Raw genomic sequence first — 27,197 nt, 5'->3', positions numbered from 1 at the left:
ATCTTTTTCAGGCGTCTGAGTCGCGCTCTGAAAAAGAAAAATAAAGCTTGCAGGAAAAAGGCACCACCAATACAGCCTTGAAAACAAAATGTGCAAACTTCTGAGAATATGCCCTCGTGTTGAATACACCGGATTTCTCTCCCGAGCAAAGGGGAAGGTTTTGTTCGTTTGGACAGTCTTTGAATACTGTTCTAAAACTTCTTTCAAGTGGGGACTGAAGAGAGAAATGTTAAGTTCTAAGAGGGAGACAATGCGTTAGCATCTTTGAACGCAGCCCCTTGCATGCAAATCAGCCTTTTGGCAATTTGGGGCACTTTAATTGGAAGGTGGCAGCGCGGCAAGATAAGGCTGCGTCCCTCGGAGCGCAGCACTGCCCGGCGTGGGATGGCCGTGCGGGGACCCCCACCAGGGTCCCCCCACCTCAGCGGGGCGGCCTCCGAAAGGCCCTCCTTAATGCAATCCGACGGCTTAAAGTTTCTGTAATTTTCACCTAATTATTTTTTTCTTTTTTTTTTTCCTTTTTTTCTTTTCCCCCCCCCGTTAATGCTTCCCCCCACAGCCCCCAGGGGCACTGTGTCAGGCCGGGCCCAGCCAGCCCTGGATGGCTTTTTCATAGCTGTTGGCTGCGCGCAGACCCTTCTCGGGATTAGTGGTCGGACTCCTCATTTCCCATAGCCATAAAAGGTCTTGAACTCAATTAATAGCTAATAATTATACAGCCGGCGTCAGCGGGGGGAGAGCGTGCGAAGGCTCCGCTGCAGTCCGAAGTGATGGGGGGGCATAAGGGGGGTGTTGGCCGTTACAGCGGGTGGGGCGGGGGCCGCCCGGCGGGCAGCGCCTGAAGTGCTGCCGGGGTTCGGTTCGCTCACCCACCTCTAACCCTACCGCCCCGTAAAGCTTTAATCGAGGAAATATCTTTTGGGGTGCGGGGGCCGCGAGCCCCCCGGAGCGCTGCGCTGCTGCAGCCCCGCAGAGGAAACCGCGGCGGCTCCGCGCCTTCACCTTGAGAAGGGCCGTGCCGCTAAGTGCGAGGGGAAAACCGACGTACCCAGTGTGTTGCCTCGGGCGCAGTGTGCGGGGGCTGAGAAAGCAGTGCGGGGCGCCCCGACCGCTGCCCGCATCGCCCCGCCGCGCAGCGCGCACCGCTGCCCGCCCGCGTTCCTCCCCACGCGTTGCGCGGCCGCGTTCCGACGTCTGAAAGAAATAATCGTTAGGGTTCCTCAAGTTCTCTTTAATGGCCGCGCTCTCCTGGAATAAAGCAAGCTGCTGCGTTTCTTTTACGGCGGCGGTAACAATACGGTTGAAGTTCGATATTCACACGTGAACGTCGCTTTTCTTGTCGTGACTCGTTATTTTCAGACGGGCGATGTTACCTTTCCCCGGCCCTGCAAAGCGCGGCCTCGACCAGCGTAACGAATTCGGAGGAATTTCTGGGGCTGGGAACGGTTTGGGGGGAAAATCCGAAAGGGCCGATTTATACCGCGTGTTTACAGGGCTGGGAGAGCCAGAGCTTCTGCTAGAAATAAGAAGGGCAGCGTCTGCTGAGCGTGTTTCGGTGCAGGGAGAGGTGTTGGTGGGGCAGCGAGCTGCAGGAGAGCGCTGCGCTGCGCGGCTTTTGCGCGCAGATAAATTGAGGGAGTGTGAGAGCGCAAAGCAGCGCGGCTGATGCACAAAACGCGTTTTTCTGTCCTTGTGCTTCCCAGTCATTCTGAAAGGCATCTGAGAATAATAAAAATAAGTAGGAAGAATAAATATAACAAAAGCACTTGAAAAAGGAGCGGGGGAAATTCTTCGGGAAGGAGATCTTGAAGGGTTTAGGGAGGCTGAGGCGGGGTGCGGGGTCGGGGTGCGCTGCCCGCCGCCCCCAGCGCTGTCCTTATCCGCCCCCTTGTGCCCGCAGCACGCAGCCGGGCCCGAAAGGTGATGAAATTCCTTGGCACCGGCGGGGCGAGCGGCTCTTTGATTGCGTGCGTTTAAGGCAGCCCTTAATTACAATGTGGTCGTTGTGTGGGTGCTTCCTCCGCTTATTAATGGCAGATTAGAAAGGGAAAAGCTCCGGGGAAGCGTGTGACATTCTCGGGGCTCGCTGACCCGTCCTGTGCCACGGGCATTTGCGTAGTTTAAAATATTAATTCCTGCTCTAATCTCCCCGCGATGCTGCGCGGAAACAATGAGGAATTTATGCGCAAATCCTCGGGACGGGAGAAGGGTTCCGCTGCGTGTGCGGAGATGCCGCCGAGCCGCGCCGTCCCAACCATTTTAATCTTCTTTAGTGCTTAAACTTGGGCACAACAAGTGGCGAAGGGCCGTGTCCCGATTCTCCCCGCCTCCCCGTGAGCCCGAGGGCCGCTGGGGACGGGGCTGCCCTTAGGATGGGGTTCGCGGTGCCCGTAGCGCATCGCCGCCCCTCCGCAGTTCGTGCGGCGCCCGGTGCTGCAACGGGTGGCAGCGGGGCCGGGAAGCAGACACGGAGCTGCGAACAGCAGCCAGAGGTGGGCTCTGTAGAGCCTTAATACGCGGGTTCCGTTGGCCTCAGCCCTGGGTCGGACCCCTGGCACAGAGGGGAGAAGGGTCCGGGATGCGCTTTTCTGCGCATCGCCCCGCGGGGGTCTCCCAGCGGGGCCGGGCGCTGCGGGCTCCTTGAGGCCACCCGGGCCGGGCCCCTCTCCCTTCCTCCCTCCCTCCCCGCTCATTAATTTCCCATTCTGGGTGGAAGCGCTCCAACAGGTGTAGGCTGCGCCGCTGCGGGATGGGAACGGCTGTGGTTGTGCCCCGAGCCCCGCACTGCGCCCGGTGCCGGCGGGGACGCGCCGCTCGGGGCCGGCACAGCTCTGCCGTCCTCTGCCAGCGCACCTCGCTTAAAAATTCGTTCCCTTCAATTTTTTTTTCTTCGTTTTCTTTTTACCCCTCGCCTCTCAACCCCCCATCGCAGGGACCCCCGCTGCCCCCTCCCCCCCCCCAGCACCGCGGCAGCAGCAAGAAGGAAACAGGAGAACAGAAACGCGAGGGCTCGGCTCGGCCACGCGGCGCCGGGACGCGCGGCGATTTTCGATCTTTCGATCGCTCCTCGGTGCCTTCCTTTGCAGAAGAGTCAAATAAAGCTTTTTTTTTTTTTTTTGGGGGGGGTGGGGGGGTGGGAGGGTGAGTGTCCGCGTACACACAGCCCCGAAAACATTTCTCATCTCTTAAAATACTCGCGAGTGGGTCTCGGTGACGCGCGGCTCTGCTGCGCTCTCATTTACCGCAGGAACTGAACTATTTGCTGTGGAGAATCGGAACTCGGGGGTGCAGGGCTTTGTCCCCAGCACAATTCCCTGCGGGGCCGTATTGAGCCCCGCGCAGATCCGCGGAGCTCGCCGTGTTCCCGGCCCGGGGCTCACGGAGCGCTCACCTGAGCGCGGCGTTCCTTCGGGTCGGGGCCGCCGGGAAAGGGCAGAAATGAACGGGGCAGCGTTTCGAAGCTGCGCTTTTCCCTTCCCCTCGGAGAGAAGCAGCCGCCGAGGTCGCGGGGAGAAATATTTCAGCGAATCGCAGCCACGAGGGATCCCGTTTCCCGGAGCGGCTCGGCTCGGTTTACCCACGCCCGGGTCTCCCCACGCGTTCCGAGGAAGGAACCTCCGCGCACCGCTTCAGCGTTCGGGCGACACGTGGCTGCTCCTTCCCTTCCTCCGGACGCGGGGGTTGCGTTCGGGCTCCCGTTCCGCCGCCGTCCCTCTAACGCGGGCTCCGACACCCGCCGGGCCCTGCGCCGCTCCCAGCCGCAGCCGGAGGTCACTGCGGAGGGGCAGCGCGGCCCCCAGTCCCACCTGCGGCTCCGGGCGCACCCGCGGAGGCTGCGCTCCGGGTTCCCCCGTCGGTGCGCGGCCATCAGCGCGTCCCCGTAGCCCTTTATTTTGGGGAAGCTTGGCGAAGGCGCGCGCTTTCCCTCTCTCCATATTAATCTCATTAAATCCTACCTTTCAACCTTCTTCCGTGACCATCTGACCTGGCCACTTGAATTCAAACAGTGCTTTCTCCGCAGTCAAAGACAGCACATCAATCACCGGGCTATTTACACTTCGCTCCTTTCTTCAAAGAGGAGCTGCCCGCTCTCCCTCCACCTTCCCTTCCGGGGACGACGGGCACCGTTTGGGTTTACTGGTGTTATGATCGTACATCTATATATATTTGGTTTCTCACCCCCCTGTTCTCGGCTGTCCGTGGGTCTCTCGGCTTCCCCCGGCGAGGCAGCGACCGTTCCCTCGGGAGCGCTCCCAGCGGCACCTGGAACGCAGAAGAAAGCGGCACCGGCACCCGCTGTCCCCGGGTGGCCCGGCCCGGTTCGGCCCAGCCCGGCTCGGTTGGGCCTGGGTGGCCCCGGGGCACGGGCAGCAGCACCGCTGCATTCGCTTTGTTTTATTTTATATATATACATAGATATATATATATATATATTCCCGGTCAAAACGCGTCGAAATGAGTGAATAAATTGGGGTAGGAAGAGCTTTACCGCTGAACTCTGCGACGCCGGTAGTTAAAATAAATATCCCCGTACAAAAGAGAGCCGTGCCGGTACGGCACAGAGTGTAAGTTGGTGCTGGTTAGGAGTCAGGAACCCCCCCACGCAGAAAGGGGCAAGAGGAGGAAAAGGGTAAAAAGGGAGAAAATAAACAAACTCGTTGAGAAGTTGCTGTAAATAATCGTTATTATATATCTATGTATATTTCGGATTAAAAAGAAAAGCGCGTTTAAAACGCGTACGAATTCCGAGGAGACACCCGTGAACAAACTCTCGACGGCATTGCTATCAAGTAATAGTAAGAATAGCAGGAATAACAGCGATAATCACCTCGTTCGGGGATGGCACCCGGGTCCGCGGGCACTGTCCGCTCCGAGGGGCGCTGCGCGGAGGGGTCGGAGCGCTGCGCGTCTGTCTTAAAGGGGCAGATCGGGGGAAGGCTGCGCTGGTGCGCGGAGAGAGGAGGGGGCAGAGATAAGTGGTCTGGAGAAGAGGATAGGACAGGGGAAAAAAAAACCAACCACCCCGATGATGATGAATACATTGGAAAGTTTTTTTGGCCCTGGTGAGGGTGTCAGATTGAATGCTCTGTGCGCATGTGCGAAGGTGTCCAAACTGACAATGCTTGGGAGATGAAGATAGTGTGTAGCTGCTTCTGGGCTCAAGGAGGAGGAGAGGAATCCGCAAGCCGACACGATGAGATCCAAGGCGAGGGCGAGAAAACTGCCCAAAAGTAGGTCCTTCCTCTCCCTTCTTCCGCGTACCGCCGCCGCGGGGTTCGGGCAGCGCCGCGCGGAGCCGGGCCGGGGGCTGCGCGCCCACAGCCCCTCTGCGCGCCCGCGGCGGCGGCGGGAGCCGCGCTCTTCGCTCCGGGTGCGCGCAGCCCTGGCGGCCCCGCGCTGCTCCGCGCTGCCCGGGGAGTGGAAGCCGCGGGCACAGGGAGAGCTGCGCGGGGCCGGCGGCCGGGGGAGAAAAGCGAAAGTTAGCTCGAAGTTGACGAAAGGGGATAGCAACTTTTTTTTTTTTTTTTTTTTTTTTTTTTTTTTTTTTTTTTTTTTATTGAGTCGTTCCAAGTCTTGTGAAATAATATTCCTGGCTTTTGAAATAGTGGGCGCTAGAGGTCTGCGTTTGGCATCTGCCTGCGCGATGCAAAGAGACTTAGAGCTGGAGGTGGGGGGGTAATGGGGGGATGAAGGGGGGGGGGAGAGACAGCACAGACAAACGGAAAAGAAAAATAATAATAATAATAAAAAAAGCGGCCCTTCCAGCCTCGGAAACAATTATCCGGGAGGGCGAAGGGAGAGAACGCGTAGCGGGAGCGGCCCCGCGCAGGGCCGGAGCATCGGGCAGCGCTGCGGGCCGGGCCGGGGGAGAAGCGGCGCGGGGGGGGGGGAGGGGAGCGGGGGAGTGTCTTTAATTTTTAATTTTTTAAAATTTACTTGGGGGTGGAATTGCAGCTCGTAAGTCTTGCGCGGCTTTTTTTCCTCCGTCTTCTCCCGGCCCCTCTTTCCTCCTTTCTTTCTTTCGAGTCGTTTCAGGCCGGATTTTCAGCGGAGCGCGGTTTCGGCGGGGAGGAACGGGGCAGAAAACCCCACCGCGGCCGCTCAGTGCCTTCCCCCGGGCCGGGGCCGCCTTCCCGTGCCTTCCTGCCCTTATTCCGTACTTTCTGTTCCCCTCCGGCTCCGCGTTGGGGGGTCCGGGGGTCCCGGAGCTTCCTGGAGCAGCGGGAATAGCGGCGCCGCTCCGCGCGTCTGGAGCTGGCGGTGCCGGTCGGACTCGGCCGAGGGAGCGCAAATCCCGCGCTCAGGTGCGGGCCAGGGGCTGCGGGAGGACCGCGCACCCCGCGCTCGGTTCGGGCTTTCGGCGCTGACGGGCCTCGGAGCAGCGGCCCGACCCCGCTCTCGTCGTGGCCGAAATCACAGCGCAGCCCTCGGCCGAGATTCTGTAGCGCTACGGGGCCGTTTCTCCCTTTCCTTTTCTCATTTATTTTCCCTCTTCTCGCTCGCTCCGTACCCGAGTTCTCTCGCGGCCCGCAGCTCCGCTCTCCGAAACTCTCCGGTCCCGCAGCCCCGAGGCCGCGTCTCACCCCGCGGAGCTTCCCCCGCTCCCACAGCCGCGTGCGTTGTTCCGCAGCCGCGCACTTTCCGCGCCCCAACGAGCGCAGCTCCGCTCGGGGCCGCCCCGCGATCCGCGCTGCGACGCGTGCGGGAAGCGGCAGCGGCGGAACCGCCGGGCTTTGATTTCCTTTTATTTTTACAATAAAGTGGTTTGAAGAACAAGCACTCAAATAATAACATTTTCCATTAAAAAAAAAAAAAAAAAAGAAAGAAAGAAGAAAGAAAAAAAAAAAAGAGAGGGAAAAAAAAGAAAGAAAAGAGAAAGAAAAGAAAAGCCAAATCCTTGTCGCTTGTCGGCTCGAGTTGCGTTGTTTTAAGGAGCAGTTTTCAGAGCGCTGTGCCAGCGAGGTTGAATACAGTGCAATATTATCGACGTTATTTTATTTTAGTTATTACTATGATGATTATTTTCCATTTAAAAAGTTCTTTTCTCTCCTCCCGAAGCCGGCCGGGCTCCATGCGTGCCCGCTGCCCCCGGCCCTCATCTGTGGGCGCCGGGAGCTCCGACCTCGGGCGGGCACTGCGGGACAGGGCCGCTCGGAAGCTCTGATTAACATCAGGTGTTTAATACAATACAAGGCCCAACGGTTTATGGGGTTTCAGCGGAGGATTTTTGAGGGATCACGGTTCCAAACAGTAGCCCGCAGCTAAGGTTTCACTATCCCAGGAGTATTTATTTGCAGAACTGCTGGAACACGGACGCGGGGCTGCGGGTCGCTCCGGGTCGGTACCGATCGCTCCGTGCCCGCACCGCACCGCGATGTACCCGGGGGGGAGCGGCGTGCGGCGGTTGTAGGAAACCCACGGCTACGTTGTAGAATTTCATTTCATTGGACAATATTTTAAGCAGATGTGAAGCTCCTCTGGGACTTCGACTCTATTACCTGACTTGGAAAGGGGTTGAATGTGCGTGTGCGAGCCGGGGTGGGGGTGAGAGGGGAACTCCGGGCGATTCGGAGCCGACTCGCGAGGAGGAAGGCGCAGGTATCGGGGCCGGGAACGGCCTCGGCTCGCTGCGGTGCGCCGGCAGGGCCGGAAAGTCGGGGCAAGGGGCGGCGGTGCGGTGCGATGCGGGGCGGCCACCGCCGGGCTGAGCCCCGCCGCCCCCCGGCCCGGCATGGGTGGCGGTACCGCCGGCCGAGCTGTGACCCCCCCGGCTCGGGGCTCCGTCCGCGGGGCAGTCCCGGAGCTCCCCGTGACGGCGGAGCGAGGCCGGGCGGCAAACATCGGAGCGCGGTGCCGTCCGCACGCCGCCAATTCGTTCCATTTCGACTCTTCGAGCCGGCTTTGCAAAGTACAAACGGGCTCGCAGACCACACGCGGGTGAGCGGTGGTTGCGGTTTAAGTTCAAAATAAACGTTCGTGCCGGAGAAAGGCGGCCGGTGCTCCCGCAGCCCCGTTTGTTTTTTAGCGTCGGGAACGGGACGAAGTTGGAGTCGCAGCGCGAGTTTCAGAGCCGGAGCGGCTCCGTGGGCTGCGGGAGCGCCGCGTCCCTTCCCGGCCGATGGCTGCGGGGCAGCGCGGGGCCGATCCCGCTGCTCACGGAGCGGATTTCTCCGCGTCCAGCGGGCAGCGCCGAGAGCGCGGCGCACACGAAAGACAAAAATATACGGAGCTTTTGGGAGGCTTTTAATTTTGGAGCCTTATTATTATTATTATTATTATTATTACATCTCCGAGGCGTCTGCTTCCTTCACCGCATCTCTCCCCAGATCCGCGGGAGGACACGAGCACGGAATGGGCTCCGGGAGCCGCAATGCCACGGGCAGCGCATCCCGAACGGCCCGGCCCGGCGCTATCTCCACGCCCGCGCAACCCCGCGCAGGTGCGGCCGGACCCGCCGCCGCGCAGCCCCTGCCGCCCGCCCTGCCCCGGATCTGTTCAATTAGGCAATTAAAGAACCCGGGCAGCGAAAGGAGTGTGTGTGTGTGAGTGAGGAGGGGGGGGGGGGGGGGGGGGTTTGATCCGCTAATTACGGTGATGTGTAATTAGCGCTTCAACAAAAATTAGCAAGGATTTAAAATCAGTTTAGTCTTAAAAAAAAAAAAAAAAAAAAAAATTACCCGAATTGTACAAATATAATTTATCGCTTCACCCCCACCTGCCCCCCCTCTTCCCCCCCCCTCCCGCTGTACGTATTTAATTTATTTAAGAAAATGCAGAGGGAATAACTGCATTCCCTTTGGATGGCCGTTGCCGTAGCGTTGTGTCCAAACCCTGCACGGTGCACGGAGTGTCCGTGCAGACACAACTGATGCACCGTAAGAAAGATCTCACAATATATGGTAAAACTGCAGGCGCCGCAGTGGTGAACCTGCAAGGGATGTGCAGCAGAGCAGCGAGCTGCGTGTGACGAACTTAGTTTAGCGACAGGCAGGGCTGCCTTATTTTCAGACTTTGCGTTGGAACTGCGATCGGCAGCAGCAAGGTGGGTTTCTGATCAGCAGAGGTGGTTAAAAACAAGAAGCAGACAGCAAGGCTGCTGTGAGCGTATCTGAGGGCAGAGCCGGGGGTTGCCGTGCTGCGAGCTGCCGGAGCCGAATGGGAGCGAGCGGAGCGCACCTGAGAGCACCAAATCTCCACTCGCTTCTATGCAAAACGCGACGCAGGAGCTTGGGTTTCACAACAGAGCAGCAGTCAGTGTAACTGTGCTCGCTGTAATCGTACCCCGGCTCCGTGTCGGATGTAACCACTCCGTGACCGCCGCTCTGAGCCGCGGCTCCTGCACCTCTCCACCTGCGCTGGGAAATGCCCTCCTGCCCATTGCCGGTGCTGTGCCCCGAGCTGCTGGCAGGGAACGGCCCCGATGAGTGGCAAGTGTTGTTGTTATTGCAGCTCTGATTATTAGGGCTTCTGTGCTTAATAAAAGCTCGGCCCGGTTTAGCGCTGTGCTCGAAGTCCCAGGGAAGTTTGCAGGACTGAATGAGGTGCATCTCACAGGGCCGTGCTGCCTGGCCGGAGCATCGGGCAGAGAAGCTGCACTCTCCAGGCTTCGGCCCTTCTGCTGTGCAATTTGCACTCCCTATTGCAGAGCGATTTTGTTCCCGAGGCCTTTGCTGTAAGGCTGGGTGCTGTGTGCCCTCTGCACGGCTCTGTGCCTGTCCCACCGCTGCGGGACGCCCCGTTCTTTCAGCCCCGTTATTTAAATGATAAACCCGTGCAAATCTGGGCTCTGGCTGCAGGGATCCAAGCGCTGCGTTTCTCATGCCAGCCTCCCAAATGGCATTTTAAATCCTGCAGGGGTAACTCACCAGCACACCGACACATGCACGCACGTTGGTGTCCATCTGCCCTTAGGGATCAGGGCTCCTGAAGGATACGTGTGGACACATTTGTTTCCACTCTCTGCTAACAGCCTGTTGATATGTCAGAACTCTGCAGCATTCCACACCAAAATTGCTGCTGCGTTTTCTGATCCTAAATCTGCTCCCTTTTTTTCTTGTTGTTGTTTTGTGTTGTTTTTTTTTTCTTTTTTTTTTCGGGAGGAATTGCAGGTCAGGGATGTCGTGGTGGAAAAGATCTACGACCTTATTATTTCTTTTATTTGCTTAATGGATTTTCATGCATCACCGCTGCCTACTCCTGGGCCGTTTATTTTTATTTTTATTGCAGTCGGTTGTGCGTTGTGCTGCGTCCAAATCTGTAACAGAGTGTCCCCATCCCGAGGAGTTTTTTCCTTCTCATTGCTCAGTGAATGATGTGATTCTCTTTTGCTAATAAAAACCAAAATGTAGCTTTCATCCCCTGAATGCACGTTGTTCCTCTGGGCGCCGGTGCCCCGAGTGAGCTGCTGGCTTTTCAGTTAGTTAATTAGTTAGTTAGTTAGGAATTGGGAAGATGTTTCCCTGCACTGGGCTGTGCTTCACACTTTGGGGGGCTGCACTTCTCTTCTGTGTTCTCCTTTTCCAGCTGAAGGAAGGCAGAGCCGCATCCAGCACAGCACAGCGATGCTTCCATGGCCGCCCAGCTTGGCCTCCATTGGGCTGGCGTGGAAATTCCTCATCTGCTGCAGGGTTGGCTGTGTTGGGAGGGTGCAGAGTGGCACCCGAATGAGGTGGTGGGGTTCATTTCTCCTCGCTGGCCTTCGGGTCTTTGAGGTGCTCTGCTCCGAGCTGGGGGTCTCAGTGCTCTGTTGGCTTTGGCTCTGCCAACTCTTCCACCATGGGCACAAGATCCCCACGTCAGCACTTGGGGCCAATTTAGCCGTCAGTGCCAGATAACGCCGACAGCCTTTTGGGAGAGGTATTTGTGTAATAGTGAATGTTCTGTACCGAATATAGAGGGTGGGGAGAAGTCAAACTGCAGTGAATGCTCTGCTTATTTTATATCCACTATAACTATTTTTGTCCGTGAAAATTGGCTTAATTATATCAATGGAATGTTTCTTTTTCAATTCTGCACGCAATTAGTCCATCTTGCTGGCTGCAATTTATTTTAATAAAAAAATAAACCGGTGGCGTGTTCAGTTCCTCATCCCCTGGGGACAAATGCGATTGGTGTGTTTAATTTCATTAACTACAATGCGGCCTACTGGAAAAATGTATAAAATCAGCTTTATACAGCTTAAACACTGGCATTTGAAACAAATCATTACGGCATTAGCTGTCACACTGGTAATTCTAGAATCCAAGACAAAAATATTATAGCTGTTTTTATAACCCTCCGCGAATACACTGTTAAAATAATTTGTAATCATTTTTTAAACGTGCCCCGATGGTTTTTAGTTAACAAAATCTTGTCTTAGGGTGGCTGTGCGTTGTCGTGCGTGGGTTTGGTCGGGAGGTTCATCGGTCACTTCCACCACACAAAGCCCACAGCTGGCTGCTGAAGCCCCAGGCTCTCAGATGGGCTCTCGGTGCTCACTGAAACCTGTTTGTTTCTTTTTTTGGATGTGTTTTCCAATGGGATTTGCTCGTGTTGGGCTGCAGTGCGAGGGACGGTTCTTGCTAGCAGTACAGATGGAGACGTGGTGGAGTCAGACCCATTTTCCATACAGCTCCCCTTCTGCTGTCTCATCCTTGTTGGTGCCACTTCTTGGAGCGGTTCTGAGCACTGCTGTGGGCTTCTGAGGGCTGGAGGGAGCAGAGTGCCTTGGCCTGTGGCTGGGGGCTGTGGGACAGGGCTCGTGTCGTTCAGATTCACCATCAGCTGAGCTTATTGTCGCCAGCTGAGGATGCCAGCCAGGAGATTTCACAAGGCTGTGCATCAGATGCACAAGCTCTGGTGCACGGCTCGTTTCAGGACATTCACCTTTAGCATCTGCAGCTCAATATTCCAGTGCAGAAGTGCGCTCTGTTTATTTCTTCACGATCAATTCCATAACCTCAGTGTGTGTCACACAGTGCTGGGCCCCAAAGGCACAGAGCCCTTCCTGGAGCCACACAGCAGGGCAGGGCTGTGCTGCCCAGCAGATCCCATCACCGCTGCCATAAACAGTAGTTAATTTTCTTTCCCATATCTTTAACTTTATAGCAGTGGTGTTTCAGTCCCAGTGATACCCAGATATGTTTTATTGGCATTGCAGGAGGAAAAATAAAAGCACACAACTCAAAAAACCAACCTAGATTTTGCTAAAAATCCTTGATTCCATCTCTGATGCCCATGAAGTTTAGTTCCCATCAGCTTGGTGTTTGCTGTCCTTTCAAAACAGCATTTTGTGGGTTTTATTTCACAGTGAATGGACCTTTTGGGCTCAATCATGTAAATGAATTTTTAAATGGCTGTGCTTGAAGTTCATGTAGTATAAAATTGCTGCACTATTTTTTTCTGTTTATAGAAAAGGACTGGTTTCATTTTGTATTTTATTACATAAATGCGAAATAGGGAACACGCACAACAAGCAAACCATCATATATTTTATTTCAGAATTATCACATAGGAATAAAACAAATCTAAATCCCCGCATGGCACAGTGGTCGCATTTAAAAGGCAGCTGATGCCTCACGGATAGCTCTGACAAGCTCAGGAACGCTTCTGCTCCTGTATCCCATAGAGAATGAATGGAAACCAGAGCGGGGTCACTTGGGGAGTTCTTAGAGCTGGAGAGCTCCTCGAGTGCTTGGCCTGATAAAGTTGGGAACGGAGTTCTGCCCTTCGTGTTGTGTTTGGTTGCATCTGTTAGGGAGTGAGGGCTCCATGCAGCTGAATGGTGCTGGAGGTGAGCTGAGTGTGCGCTGTGTCCTCGGGGCCTGGGGAGCTCCTGCTGCTCAGCATGGACCTGTTCCCACCCAAAGGGCAGCGAGTGCTTCCAAGTGCTGCTGTCCTGGTGGTGAGATGGGCCTGGGGACTTAACCAGGGGAACGTCCCACTGCTGGGCTCATTTTTTCGTGCCTCTTGTGTCGTCTGGGTGGGAGAAATGAGATTTCAGGTCCTGCTGGGGCTGGGAAGCCTATTTGAGTTCCCATGCCCCGGGGCGGCTCCAGGCTCTGTCTCACCCACTTGGGATGAAGGGGTCCTGCAGTGATGGTTTGCCTCGAGCCCTGCACGTGGCTCTTCTCCCAGGGCAGCCCTGGTGGCAGCAGTGCTGCAGTGCACAGCAGTCTGTCCTCGGCTGCGCCGGACTTTGGAGCAGCCCTGGAGGCACCGCGTTCCTTGGACATCAATGCTGCCTGCACATAAAGATTTGTGTTAGATCTGAGTTGTGTTAATGATTAGCTGCCGAGGGTCTGCGTGTGATAGAGCTGCTCACGTGGGTCACACCAGCTGTGCCTTTGTCTCTGCTTCTAAAGTCCTTCTCCTGATGTGACCTGGCTCTTGAAATATTGATAACGTTTTGCCCTGAGATTTGGTGATTATTAATGTGCCCCGTTCTTCTGGCCCAGCTTTGAGGAATGCTGTTTGCTGCCCTGCAAAGAGCAGCAAAGGGGGATGAGCCCATGCCACAGCCACGTGGCAGAGACTGCAGAGTGAGGGAGTGAGGACTTCACCATCAATATATGCACACACACACACATACACACCTACACACATATATGTATCTCAGCCTGTAAGTGTGCAAGGTGGTTTTCTTATGAGCAATGACAGACCCTTCATCTTCCCTTTTGAGTCCTCAATGAAACTGCACCCAGACATGTTGGAAATGAGAAGAACCCGTGAAAACACAGGCAAACATCTACGTCTCCCCTCTGGTCTATGTATCTAGAGACAAAATATTGGAATGGGGCTCAATTAGATCAATCTCGTGCCTCAGTGCTTGCATTGGAACAACAGAAAGGGGAAAGAAAGAAAGAAAGAAAGAAAGAAAGAAGGAAAGAAAGAAAAAAGCCCTCTTGAAAAATTACGGAATTCTCCTTGCAGTGTCAGGTTCCAAGATAATGATGTGCCTGTGTGTGAAAATATTAAATTGCAATAACATGCAGAGTGAGTGGCTTTCTGAATGGGGTATTCAGTTCACAGCTTGGACTATACATAAAGCTAGTGAGTGACAGAATACAAATGGTGTCATAAAGCATCGGGGGAATTTACAGCCTGCCTCAGCCTTTTTGATCTGCTCTCTATCTGCGGAGTGCTCTCGATCTGCCTTTGGTTAATGAAACAGTTAAAGAGATTTAATTATTTATCACTGCTTAATGGCAAGAGTTATCAAAACGGATTACGTGTCCCCTCCCAAACACTGAAAGGTTTTGGAGGAACTCTGAATTGCATGTGCTGGGCTCTGGGTGTTTCCTGCCCTCTCTGCACAGAGGTGTTCTTCAATTGCAGCCCTTTGGGGCCACACACTTTCATTTCTTTGCCTGGAAATGCACTCCAGATCTGGAACTTTGCTTGTTTGCTGGTATCTTTCGCAGAGAAAAGCAGCAAAATAAGAATTCAGTCCTACTTAAGTGAGAAATGTGCTGGAGTGGTGCTCTGGGGTCAGAGCTGACGCTGCTGGTGTGCAGCCTGGTGACACGGAGCCAGAATGAAAGAGCACCCACAGGAGCACAGCTCTACTGTGCTACAGCCCTACAGGTGCAGCCCTGGCAGGCAGGGACCCTCCTCTGCTGTAGGAGCCATTTCTGATTGGGTGGCTGCTGCACCCATTCGATGCCCCAGCAGAAGACAGATTGGAGCCCGCAGTGAATTTGTTAAATTCAGACCTTACTTTATCTCTTCCTAAACTTCAAAACAGTCACAAAAGCTGTGCAGAAGGGGAAGCAAATTGAACTTGAAAGAAAAAAATATTCCCTGACCTAAAATGAAGACGTTTATTCCTGTTATTGCTCGCTTTCACTTCTTGTTTCTCCCCATCGCTGCAAGAACGTCTCTTCTGTGTGCTGCTCCTACACTGGGAGAGGGAAAATGCTATAATGTCATCCCTGTGATCTGCCTCCTTCAGGGAAAGGGGAAAAAGACCAAAAAAAAAGAACAGGAAGCCTTTACCACCGCAAGGAAACAAATGGATAAAAGCTTTAAGAGATCCAACCCTCGCAGCACCCAGAGGAGCAGCACCAGTGGGACCCACAGCACTGCTGGGTGAGGGGCTGCTCCTTCCTGGGTGCTGCTCTCCCCTTCAGGACACCCCCCACCATGGGAGCTGCCTGCAGCTCTCTGCAGGACTGGGAGATCCAAAGGAGCCCCAATCTCTGTTGGTTCCCGGGAGCAAAGACCAAAGCTCGTGGATTTTCTCCATTTACATGCGGCACGAGTTTCCCTGTTGATTAAACAAATGATGCTCTGCTTAATTTGTCTGCGTTGGCTATTTTTATGAAATATGCACTTAATTAAGAGAAATACAGAAACATGTTTATTCTCAAGATTTATGCGAAAAGCGAGAACCCCACTGAAATTTCCAGTAGTGCAGCAATTAAGTAATGGAATTCCACAGTATAAACATAGTATAATTCAGCTATAAAAACGATGCCTAAGTAATGTTAATGAGCTGACTCGAAGCTACAGAAGCTCGAAAAGTTCACGGTTACGGATGGAAATTGAATTTGCTCAGATTGGTTGGAGCCATCCGAGGGCTCCGTGCGCAGCTCTCACCCCACTGCATCACTGCATGGGGTGCTGATGGGCAGCAGGACGTGGATTTGTAGGGCCTCCATCAGTTGGCAGCCCCAAGGAGCAAACAAGCCAACTTCTCCTTGATTTGTTAAAAGTCTGCATGTAAAAACAGCATAGAGCAATAGCATCGAGCATCCCAATAAAACCAAGAAGCCGCCTTCCCTGCTGCCCCAGCCCCCAGATAACTCACTGAGGTTTGGGCTGACCATCTTGCAACACTCTCCATCGCTTGTTTTAATATTTCTCGCAGTGACTGTTTAAATATTCTGTTTGCTGAAATGGACTGCAGAGCCCGAGAGCAATAAATCAGCAGTAATGCATGTGGAAAGAAGCTCAAAGCAATCTGATATTTTAGCAAAGTTCCGACTTGAAAATTGACAGAACGTTTTTTTGGAATCAAGCTCAAACATGGAATTTATCTTGAATTTTGGCCAATCCCGGAGCAAGTGCTGCTCTGTTCTGTCTGCAGAGCCCCCAGCAATCAGTGCTGGGAATGGAGCAGGGCAATGAGGCTACGGCACAGCAGGAGGACCCAGCTCTATTTGGGATGCTCTTTCCCTTTGCCACTCACCCTTCCCTGCTCCTTGCCCTCCTGCTCCCTCCCTCCCTGCTGGATGTCCTTGCAGTTCTGCTGTGTGCTGTTTCCTTCTGGAGCTCCCCAGGGCTGCCCCACGCGCTCCGCTCTCTTTTCTCTCCTCGTCCCACTTCTGAATGTTGTTTCTGTCACCTCCCCAGCCCAGTAAACAGCGTGCTCAAGATTTAAGATGTTTGAACTTCTAACGCTGTAACGTATTTTATATATTTTTCACAGTATTATTCAGATGTGCGATGTTATGGTTAGTTGGAGTTCTGCTGCAAGTGCTCCAAGGAGCTCCTTCCTTGCGGGCAGCTGTGCTCTGCCAAGCAGTATTTGCACTTGCTCAGCAGAGAAGGAAGGAATGCTCCATAAATGTTGCACGGGATTAGAGCTGCGGATGGCTGGGCTGTGACAGATGGGGAGAGAGCCCCAGCCTGGTGGAACCATGAGCAGAGCTCAGCGTGTGGCTCCGTGGCCCTGCGGCATCCCTTGCTGCTGGGGCAGGCACTGGAACAGCCCTTCCAACCCCACCATTCTGTGGCTCTGTGTTCTTTAAGGTCCCTTCCAACCCAGCTGCTCTATGATGTAAGGTCTCTTCCAACCCAACCATTCTATAATTGTACAGTCTTTAAGGATTCTTCCAGCCCAACATTCTATGATCTTCAGAGTCCCTTCCAACCCAACTATTCTATGGTTCCATGATCTTTAAGATCCTTTCTAACCAAACCATTCTATCATTCTTTGGTTCCGTGATCATTAAGAACCCTTCCAACCCAACCATTCTATGGCTCTATGATCTTTAAGAACCCTTCCAACCCAATTATTCTATGGCCATCGGGTCTTTAAGGTCCCTTCCAACCCAATCATCCTATGGATCTATGATTTTTAAGATCCCTTCTAACCAAGCTGTTCTAGGATTCCATGAAAATCCATACGGAAGTATGTAGGGAAACAGACAAAGTTGAATGTACTGTGCTAAAGGCGGCCTTCAGCATTCATATCAGAAGTTTTATTCTTTCCTCTTACATTGTCTGTGCTGATTATATGACTGTTATAACAAAGCAAGAATCCCTCCAACAAAATTCCTAAAATTAATTAATGGTTGGGCACATCTGTCTGCCCTCAGCTCCTCTCGCAGCCACGCTGCCTTGGGGGCTGTTTCCTGGGTTTACAGGCGTAAACTGCAGGGCTCTGCTGGGCAGGGAGCAGCGATGGTGATGGGAGACAGCGCTGTGGGTATTAAATTCTGCACCTTGGGAAATGCAGTACATAGGTGTGTGTCTGTGCTGAGTAGTGTCTTTGTCTTTCCTATATAGAAACACTGATTAAAATATAATGTAAGGATTGGAGTGCGTTGGTTGTGTTTTAGCGTGCTGCTAAGGTAAATAAAAATGGAACAAAAGATATATATATGTGTATATATATATATAGGGTCATTAAAAGCGCATTGTTAAATCGCTTTACGCCACAGAATTTCCAAATTAAAAGCTGAACAGAAATACATCTGGAATGGGACACAAAGGCAGAGTGCTGTTAACTTTATCCGGAGTTCTGCGTTTGGTCCATGGTTCATTTGCACTGCCAGTAACCACTGTGCAGAGGAACACGAGCAACCCGGCTCCTGGAACCATACCTTGCAAAATCCTTTTTACAACATCTCCAGCAGTCCAGCACAACCCTGGGAAGTTTTACCCCAGGGCTCGGAGCACTGAGCTCCATATGCTGTCTGGTGCTGGGGATATAAGATCCCTTTTAATATGCTGAAAACAGAAACAGCTTGGAATATTAACTTAGCTGTACCTTACAGCTTACAGTGTGTAATGAGGAAAGTAGACAGCTGTCAAAGTTGGCAATTAAGACTGATTCTTTACAATTTATAATGGAATACTGCATATAAATCTGACCTATTTGATGGTGTTTAATGAAAGCATGTTACTGACGGCCAACCAGCGTGGGTTGAGCATGGCGAACATGATGAAGAGGGATTGGCACAGAGTGCCCAGAGAATGGCAGTCACTGCGCCTGGAGGTGTTCAACGTGGAGATGTGGCACTGGGGATGTGGTTGGTGGGCATGGTGGGGATGGGTTGGTGGTTGGACTGGGTGATCTTGGAGGCCTTTTCCAACCTTTGTGATTCCGTGATTCCAAAAGCTGTGATTTGCCCTCCGTGTGGGTGCAAACCTGCTAGCTGGTCCCACTGCGTGGCCATTTGCCCCCGAGGCCATGTGGCTAACCAAAGGCTTGCTTGTTTTTTGTGGTATGCTGAGATGGGCGAGGGGACAGAGGTAATTCCGTTGCAGTCATCCGATCTGGGATGTGCTCTCCAGCATGCAAGTGCCTCCGTCCTCGGTGCTTGCAGCCAATGTCTTTCTGGGCAGAAATTCCAGAGTGCAGCCCTGGGATGTCCCCCCTCCCTCCTGCTCCATCAGCACATGGTTTGGTCCTCTCCAGAATCTTCTCCCAGCACAGGATGCAGCCACCTCGGTAAGAAGAAAGCTCCTTCTTTGTGCCACTATCCGCCAGCAGAAAGAGCTTAACATCTGATTTAAGTTTACTGAAATAACAACAGATGTTTATCTTGTATTGTATGGCACATGGCACTACATCTCATAAACCCCCTCCTGGAGCTTAAAGCAGAGTTTCTGGTCCCTCATTTGGACACTTGCAGGCTTTGTGCTCTTTTTTAAATGTTTTCATTGCTCTGGAGCTTAATCTACTACCAAAGTATTTATAAGTATCACGTTATAAACCGTGAAACAAGGAATAGCAAAGGAGATTTTCAATACTTCCTTCCACTAAGCACAGGGCTGTGCAGCTACTTACCTGCAGCCTCAGATAATGAAAAAGTCGTGCAAACTTTCCATGGTTTTTCATTAAGGGCAATGAGCCCAGGGTGAGGGAATGCAGGCAGATTGCTAAGAACTGAACAGCACAAAAGTGACAACGAGGGAGGAGAAAAAGGCAAATTCTCTTTTCCTGGGACTTGTGAAAAGTGAAACACTTCCACCCGTGCCACCTCGGTCTGTTTTACTGTGAAAGCAGTGGAGGTTTGCACTTGGTGTGACCTGGTGCCACACTGCTGTCTTACACCGAGGCAGAATTGCTGTTGTTGCCCGCGTGGTTCTGAGCTGTGATCCAGGAACGCTGTGGCTTCTTTCTCAGCACGCTCTCTGAAGGAATGGTTTGTTTTATGTCGGAATAAACGCAGCTTTCTTTTGTTTCCCCTGCTGAATTCTTTATTTATTATTTCCTAAAATGATTTGATTTCCACCCCCCCCCTCCCCTTTCCAAACGCATACGATTGCAATAAGCAGAAACAAAATAGAGCCGAGAAACAAAAGGCTGAACATGCTGATAATGTACATTTGGTTTGTATTTATCGTTTTAAGATGTGTTTTAATTGGTTCACTACCAACATCCTGTAACTCGCAGTCCGTCAGAAAAGAAACCTGTTTCATTTTAAAGCCAGCTCGTTTCTTCCCCCTTTCAGCTGAGAGCAGTGGGTCAGCCCCTACTGTAGGATCTTCACCTTTAATTGAATCAAAACGTTGAAATGAAGGGGATTATAATACATCTTGTTTTGCTATTCTCAGTTGATGATTAGGGGCTGGATTTCATTGTGAAATGGATTTTAAAAGAAAAAAAAAAAAACAACCCAAAAACAACGGAAAACACATTTTGTTGCTTTGTAACCGAAACCTTCGTGCATAAATCCTAATGAAAACGTGTAACTATAAACGTAGGAATAAACAGTTTTCCTGTTGTTCCAGAAGCTCAGTCTGTTGAGTTTAACGAAGAGAAAGTGAAAAGGTGAAATGTCTGGCAGCAAAATAGACTAAAAGTGAGATAACAGCTGATGCAGTGCAGAAAAAAAAGTGAGCATCAAAGAAAATAGGATTGGAAGGGAGATCTGGAAGGTCACCTCATCTTCCTGGGCAGCTGTGGGACAACCTCCAGCTCTCTGCTTCCACACAATGTCTGAGCACGTTCTTGGAAGCACAATTTGAGTGAGCTGAGGAAGTTCAGCTATTGCTGACAATTTAAGCGTTGAGGTTGGATGGTTCCTGAAAGGTCTGTGAGTCTCAAACAGGAATTAACTTGAGGAGATCTTGTTGTGCAGGAGGTCAGCCTGGAAAACCAGCTCAGCCCCTTCCAACCTTGCATTCGGTGAATGGACAGTGGTGAATTTCCTGGGGGACAGGCAGCAGGGAAACATCCAGCATCAGTGTGTAGTTGGCAATGGTTCGCCTTCCTTGGTGCCCCCTATAAGCAGTCACTTCTGCAGCTGGTGCTGCAGCCCGAGGCTTGTTGCCATTGGAGGATGCACTGCACAGTCCTGAAGGCTGTTTGGCTTTGGGCTGTGCCTGGCTGGTCCTGCTGTGTTCAGCATCATGTTCTCAGTGCTGGAGGTCAGTGCTGCCATTTTTGGGGACTCCGTTTGGATCGGGACTTAATTTTGGGTAAAGCTTTTGCAAATGTTTTAAAATATAAAAGTGTCCCTTCAACTCTCACTCAAATCAGAGTGAAATGAAAGCTGGACTTGAGATAACAGTTATTTCTTGCGTATTTCTCTCTTCCACCTCATTGCAGCACACTTTTCCATAGGCGTGGGCTTGGTTGTATACACGGCCATTCCAAAAATTGTGCTTAAATGCAGTTGTTATTGACCAGCTGGTGACCCACGCGTGGCACAGCTTGCTTTTCAGCCTGGGTTGATGCTGTGCTGTTTGGAGAAGGGGATCGGCAGAAGCGGTGCTGCAGTGGGATTACCTGGAAGCATGGGATCAGTGCATGGGCAGAGCCAGGTGGGGGAAGGCACGGCTGTGCTGGGCATGCTGGCATCCCAAAAAGGAACCACCTCAGAGTGAAGGTCCTGGAGAGGAGCGCAGTGCTGGGGAGGGTGGGCTGTCGGATGCTGTTTGGAAAAATACATGGAAATTTTTTGCTTGAATGGGATGAGGTTTCCCTTTTCCACTTGGCCACTGGAAATTTGGGGAGAGGGAAAGATGGAAAAAGACTTTGGCCAAAAAGAGGAAAACGGTACTTTTCCGTGATGGCTTTTGCCAGCAGCCTCTGTCCAGCTCCACCCCGGGGCTCCGTCCTGTGGGGGTTTCCAGCAGTGCACAATGGGGCAGAAGCACAAAGGAGCTGAATTTAGGTGATGTTTTGGGGCCTGGATTGCCATGCAGGGCTGCACTGAGGTGTGCAGTGGCTGCAGGGCAGAGCCATCCCTCGGGCTCTGTGAAGACAGTGCGAATAGTTCTCTGTGCCATAAAACAAATACAGAATCAGTTATTTAGCTCAGCATGCTGGAGGCCTGCCCAGCCTGCACCAATTACACTGCACCTTGTTTTTACCATATATATTAGAAGTGTCATGCCAAAACGGCTGGACACGTGTCCCCCAGTATCCCACGACCAGTTCAGGTCAGCTTTGTATTTCTTCTTCTCACGTTGGTTGTATCTTCTCACTCGTGTTGATTTTCCTACGCTTTTCTGCAGCTGTGCAATGAAGGAAATAGTGTTCCTTTGTGATATTCATCCATGGGGTGGATAGGTGTCCAAAAGAGTGGAAGGCAGAGGGTGAGGCTTTGGGCACTGCAGGACCTGCAGGGAGAAGAGCTGGAGTGGAAGTGAGGTGGGTAAGGGATGCAGAACACAAAGAGATGCAAAAGGAGAATAAGGGAGAAAAGGTGGCTAGAAGAAATGGGTCAAAAGAGCACAGAAAATAAGAAGTGGGCAGAGGTGGAGCGTTCCTACGTGACAGCTTAGTGAGTTTTAAAATACAGCAGTAAGGACCTGAGAAGGGATCAGCTTTTGTAATTTCAAGGAGGATCAGATTTAGAACAACGTTTTTATTTTTTAAATTTGAACTCTTCAGCTCGAATCCTTCATCAGAGCAGCTGTGATGCAGGGGATGCTGCAGGGAGCTCTGCAGTCTGCCGTGGAGGAAAGGTTTTGCTGCAGCTCCGCTCAGTGCATGTCCCATTCTCAGGACTGGTCATCACCCAGTGGTGACAAAGGGTTCCTTGCTTTTAGGGACTGATGAAACACCCTTTGAACTCCTGGAGGTTTCTTTGGCTTCTTTCTTTTTTTTTTCTCTTTTTTTTTTCTTTTTTTTTCTTGTGGGTTTTTGCTTTCTTCCTAAGAACAAAAAAATAAGTTCCCATGCAGACCCAGCCTGCCCAGGACAAGGACTCCTTTGAACTATCTGCATACAGCCCCTATTCAGAGGAATCTTCCTGCAGCTTCCAAAGGAGCAGTGCTGCTGCTGGCTGCACGGTGCTGAGGGATTCCCTGTGAGCTGCCCTGCAGGGAAATAGAGGCGGGCACTGGAACTTGTCTGAGGTGGTTTGCTCATCCCAACGTCTGCACCTGAGCTGCTGCCCATTGGCTGTAGGATTAGAATTAAAAACCATCCTGGTATTCCTTTCCCATAGGATGCAGATATCTGGGTGGTGGTTTTGTGCCGGTTCTGCATGACAAAGTTTGCATCCTGAAGGAAATTGTCTTTGTGCAAACTTATTTAGCTCATCAAAGTCCGGAGTCCTCAGTGCAGTTAGAAGCTAAGTGGAAGGCGACAGGAAATAAAGATGCTGAAAATAAAATGCAAGTGAACCTAGGGGTGGGCTTTGCAAGTGAGCACGCAGTTCTTTTTATTTTAAAGTGGCAAAGCAGTTCCTCCTGTGGAACAAGCATGCAGGGTTATGTGGGTGTCCCAGCAGTGGAGACGACAGCACTGTGCCAGTGGGTTGGGTCCAGGTGCTCCAGCCTGGTGTGGCAGGTCAGGAGATGGTGAACCACAGCTTTGCTTGATAAGAAGTTGCCTGAATTAGGCTAATGATGGGATCTCCTGGGTAATGGCAGGGAGAAAAAGTTCAAAGCTTGGTATTTATGCACACAAACTCCAAATACCTGCCAGGGTGCTTTGATGAAGTGTCTTTGTCAGAACGATTAAATGAAGGTTAAAAAGGCCAGACCTTTTCTCAACATATTTGGCTCGCGCTTTCTTTCCTCTCTTCAAGGTGTCTTCATGTTACATTTATTTGCTTCATGAATTCTTTATTACACTAATCAGTCCTGATGTACAAACTCATTAGAAAATGAGCTGGAAATGTAAGATCTGTCAAATTTCTGAGCCTTCTGACATGGTTGGACTCAAGGGCCTTTTTGCAAAGAAAAGAGAGAAAGGAAAGAAGCTAATGAGGAAATGTCAGATAATGTAGAAGTCAATCCGTTTGGGGATGAAGTTTTGCAAAGTTCAAAGTTGTAGCACTGCTGGGGTAAGGAAAAAAAAAAAAGAACTATTTTTTTCTGCAGTGAATTTTGGCACGGAGGGCTTTATTTCTTCCAATGTTACTCTTCTGATTTGGTTGTGCACCGACGTCTTAAATTAGTTGACCAAACCGCACTTTTTAATGATGATACAGAAATCAAGAAACACAATTCCATGAAGTGCTGCTTTGTGTTTCGGCTTCTGTGCCATTCCCAGCTGGGATCGCTGCCCCAGCACGCGAGGTGCAATGGGTGCTGCTGTGGGTCCTCCCAGCACCGCATGCACGGCTCCTCACCCCGGTGCTGACGGGCAGAGGCTCAGCAGAGCCTTGGCTGCTGGGGTTGCATGCAAGGTCCCCTCCAACCCGAACCATTCTATGGCTCTGCGTTCGGAGCCCTCGAAGGCAATCAGCCGCAGCAGCGGGGCAGAGCGCGGCCCTTCCTGAAATCGGATCAGGCTGAGAGGGAAGGGACATGTTCTGCTTTGCAGATCTCTATCAGAAAGGTGTCAAAGGACGGGTGCTTCCTTCTTGGCTCTTCCCCTCTTTCCTTCCCCTTTCTGTCTCTAGCTGCTCCCTCGCCTTTTCTGCAGACAAAACCCACATCTCCAGCTCCTCCTCTTTGAAGCTGGTGGCTGCTCAGGTAAAGCAGTTTCATTGGTCCTTTAGAAAAAGTGTCTGTGGCATTTTCTGTACCCAGGGATGTGGGTCTGACTTCAGGGGCAGCGTCAGACCCACGTACACAACACTTCCAAGGCAGTAAATGTGAAGAGCTGGGTCGTGCTGGCTGTTAGAATTCTGGTAGGTGCTTCTGCCTGATTTTGATCGGTGGTGCAATTTTAACAGTCCCTTTATTGAGATGATTGCGAGTGGTTTTGCACATCTGCTTAAAGCCCTCTGTAACTTTCTCTGAGCGTATGGCATTGCAGTGTTGGCTTTTCTGTACTGCAGCCTCTGGTTATCCTTTGTTTTGTCTCCAGTCTCGATTCTGAATTTCAACCTGTTGGCTCTCAGCTCTGATCTGAGTACAGCAGGCTGAGCACCAGCCCAGGAGCTGTGGCATTCCTCCCTGCTCACCCTGTCCTGGTCCAGGTCCTCCAGGAGGTCGTGGTCTGCTCAGGGCGAGAAGTAGCAGAGAAAGGAATGCACCAAACACGGCACTGAGCGCATTGCTGTGCTTCCTTTCACCAGAAACCGGGGTTTCTTACTTTACCTGGAATCTTCAAACTCAAACTTATTGAGAAATTCTCCTTTAGAAAACACCGCGTGGAGTAGGAATGGAAATGGGAGGCGTGAGTAAGGCCGAGAACTTCCCAGAGCCCATTGGCTCCTGGCTGTGTACCCTTGGAACTGCTCTGCACTTGCCCATCTCGCTGTTAATCATTCCTTTTCCTGATAAGGTCACTCTTGTATTCATTCCTTGCCAGCCTTATCTGCTCCTCCACCTCCAGCAGTGGGGACGGCGGCCGCGGGGGGCTGCTGGGACGTGGGGCTGCGTCATCAGTTGGCTTGGGTTTGCACTAATTGATTATTTTTGTAAATAAGTAAGCAGTTCACTGTCAGGTTGTTCTGATGCCTTCTTCGACTTCTCCCTTGTTACCAAGAGGTGCCCATGTGGAAATCTTGGCACAGCCCTCCTCCCCGGCCAACTTAAAGCCAGCAGATGGAAGAAAAATTGGCCTCCACAGTACCTGGGCTGCCTTTCTTGTTCAGAACCCGAAGTTGAAAGGGGCAGTGAGTTTTAACTCCTTGAAACATCTTTAGCTGGTTTTCAAGTAAGTTCAAACAAATTTATGAAGCCATATATGGGGAAGTTTACATTTCTGCCAAGTGTGTGTTGATAAAGGGGAGACTTTGATCCCTTGGGCTGTCAGTAGTGCCTCATTTGTGTCGGCCAGGACAAAAGTCTGAGTGTGCTCCCTCAGCACATGGGCTGCGCTACCCCCGAGGCATTGAGTCTGGGTAACGCCAGCAGTAGTGGGCTGCTGTGGTTACATCCTGAGAGGGAGAATCCTCAGTGCCTGAGCTGATTCATGGCACCCAGCATTAGGCAGGCTAACAGGAATCGTCCAGCAGCTGGGGGTGGGGGGGACGACCTCTGCTTGTAGGGATTTGTGCACGTTCAGAAGGAAAAACACACATCTGCATGCTTAAGCAAGCGGCCTTGGAAGAGAGACCTGACACTGCCTTGCTTCAGGGCTGCTGTTGCAGTGGTTGTGGTTGAAGAGTATTTTTAATATGTATGTTTAAGTGGATTATTAGAAGAAAAGGGTCAGTTTGTGAAGAGTTGGTGACGCCGTTAAAAGCAGCAATGGCAAAGCAAAGCAGCTTCCTGAAGACTTTTGCTTTTGTGCTGTACTGAGCCGGGGCTTGGGAAGTTAAGGATGCTGGAAACAAAAAGCTGTCAGAAAAACAGGGTCAGCTTCTACACAGTGGCCGTTGTGTCCCTTCGTGGCTGTGGGCAGAGGCTGGTGAAGGGTGCAGGGCTCTGTGCTTCCCATCAAAGTGTTTTCTGCTGCAAACCAGCTGCTAAACCAGTTCAATACTGGACGTAGCCCATAATGCAAGCAGGGATGCTGAGATTGTTTTTCGTTCTATTTAACACTGTTCTGTGGGCTGCAGGATGAGCTGTGCTCCTCTGCTGCACTTGTCCTAAATGCAGACCTGCTTCACCCCACAGCTGCTGCCACAGGAGCGCCTTGCAGTTTTTGGGAAGCCTGTACAGAGTAATTTTCCTTCTACTTCCCCCACTTCCTCTAAGTGCTGGGCCAAGGGAAGGTGCTGCAGGGTTCTACGCCGCAGTTTGGTCTCTCTGAGTTGGGTGCAGTGGGTTCACAGCAGTGGAGGTGACAAAGGAACCCAGCTTTTGCTTTTCTGCGGGCTCCCCACGTATGTTCTTTCATTTGGATCTTATTTTTGTTCCTCTTGTGTTCTTTCCTCCCTGCACTCACTGTCTAAAATAGAACAGAAAAACAGCACTTGAAGTGGCTTGGAGGCCAGAGAGGGAAAGTATTCTGGGGTGAGGGGAAGATCCCCACGTAGCCTCGGTTTTTGTTTTGCAGTGCTGATGGCCCTGAGGCTTTGCAGGGGAGGAGGGACCGTGGCATGCCTGGGGACAGAACCTCGTGCACTTCTCGTTTGCAGAGGAGGATGAGGAAGATGAGGTTGTTATCTTCAGGCAGAGGTGCAGCAAAAGCAAACCAAAGCCCTTCTGCACTTGGAGCATGTGGGGAGGCGTAGATGTGTTCTCAGCTCAGGCTGTTAAAGGCCATCTCAGCTTGGCATAAAGGTGTTGGAAGGTTCCCAGGAACTGCAGGGAGCCCTTAGAGGGTCCTGAGGAGCTCGCAAGAGCCAAAGGCAAAAGGAAAGGGCCCGTGAATGTGGAGATGTGGCACCTTGAGACATGGTTTGGTGGGCACGGTTGGGATGGGTTGGCAGTTGGACTTGATGGTCTTAAAGGTCTTTTCCATCTTAATAGCTCTGTGCTTCCATAATTGTGAGTGCATCAACAGTGCAGAGCAGTTCCTGTGCCTGCAGGTCCCATGTGGGAGCTGTGTGGTGGCGGTGATGGCCCTGGAGTGGTTGTGGCCATTAGATCACACACTCCTCTCTGCCCCATGTGAGCAGGAACAGGCGCTTCTGCTTTTTGGCTCAGCTGCTCCCAAACATTCCCATCAATAACAGAGAGCTCTGCAACATTTTCTTTTTCTGGCTGATTGAATCATCCAGCTATGCAGTGGTAGGATC

The 27,197-nt window shown here is 51.9% G+C and overlaps 1 protein-coding gene and 1 long non-coding RNA gene across 5 annotated transcripts in view; one reads left to right on the top strand and one right to left on the bottom strand.

The window, feature by feature from the left end:
• The window catches only part of PRDM16 (PR/SET domain 16), a 213,088-nt gene that overhangs the window by 5,899 nt on the left and 179,992 nt on the right, over positions 1-27,197 (top strand). The window contains exon 1 of one of the 4 annotated variants that reach the window (XM_052691994.1): positions 5,124-5,231. The exons of the other annotated variants lie outside the window; for them this stretch is intronic. Within the exon in view, the coding sequence (XP_052547954.1) occupies positions 5,195-5,231 (37 nt within the window). The 5' untranslated portion in view covers positions 5,124-5,194. Of the gene's footprint in view, positions 1-5,123; positions 5,232-27,197 lie in introns of those variants that run through there. 4 annotated transcript variants of the gene reach the window in all.
• Positions 1,211-5,077, bottom strand: LOC128085070 (uncharacterized). Its single transcript, XR_008208791.1, has 2 exons — positions 4,829-5,077; positions 1,211-4,263 (listed from the first exon to the last, which is right to left on the bottom strand). It is a non-coding gene; the product is annotated as an uncharacterized LOC128085070 (long non-coding RNA).

Source organism: Tympanuchus pallidicinctus, unplaced genomic scaffold, assembly GCF_026119805.1.
Source record: "Tympanuchus pallidicinctus isolate F22 unplaced genomic scaffold, pur_lepc_1.0 scaffold29, whole genome shotgun sequence".
NCBI classification, from domain to species: Eukaryota; Metazoa; Chordata; class Aves; order Galliformes; family Phasianidae; genus Tympanuchus; species Tympanuchus pallidicinctus.
Note: the sequence above shows the minus strand (reverse complement) of the source record. Positions and strands in the feature narration are given on the sequence as shown.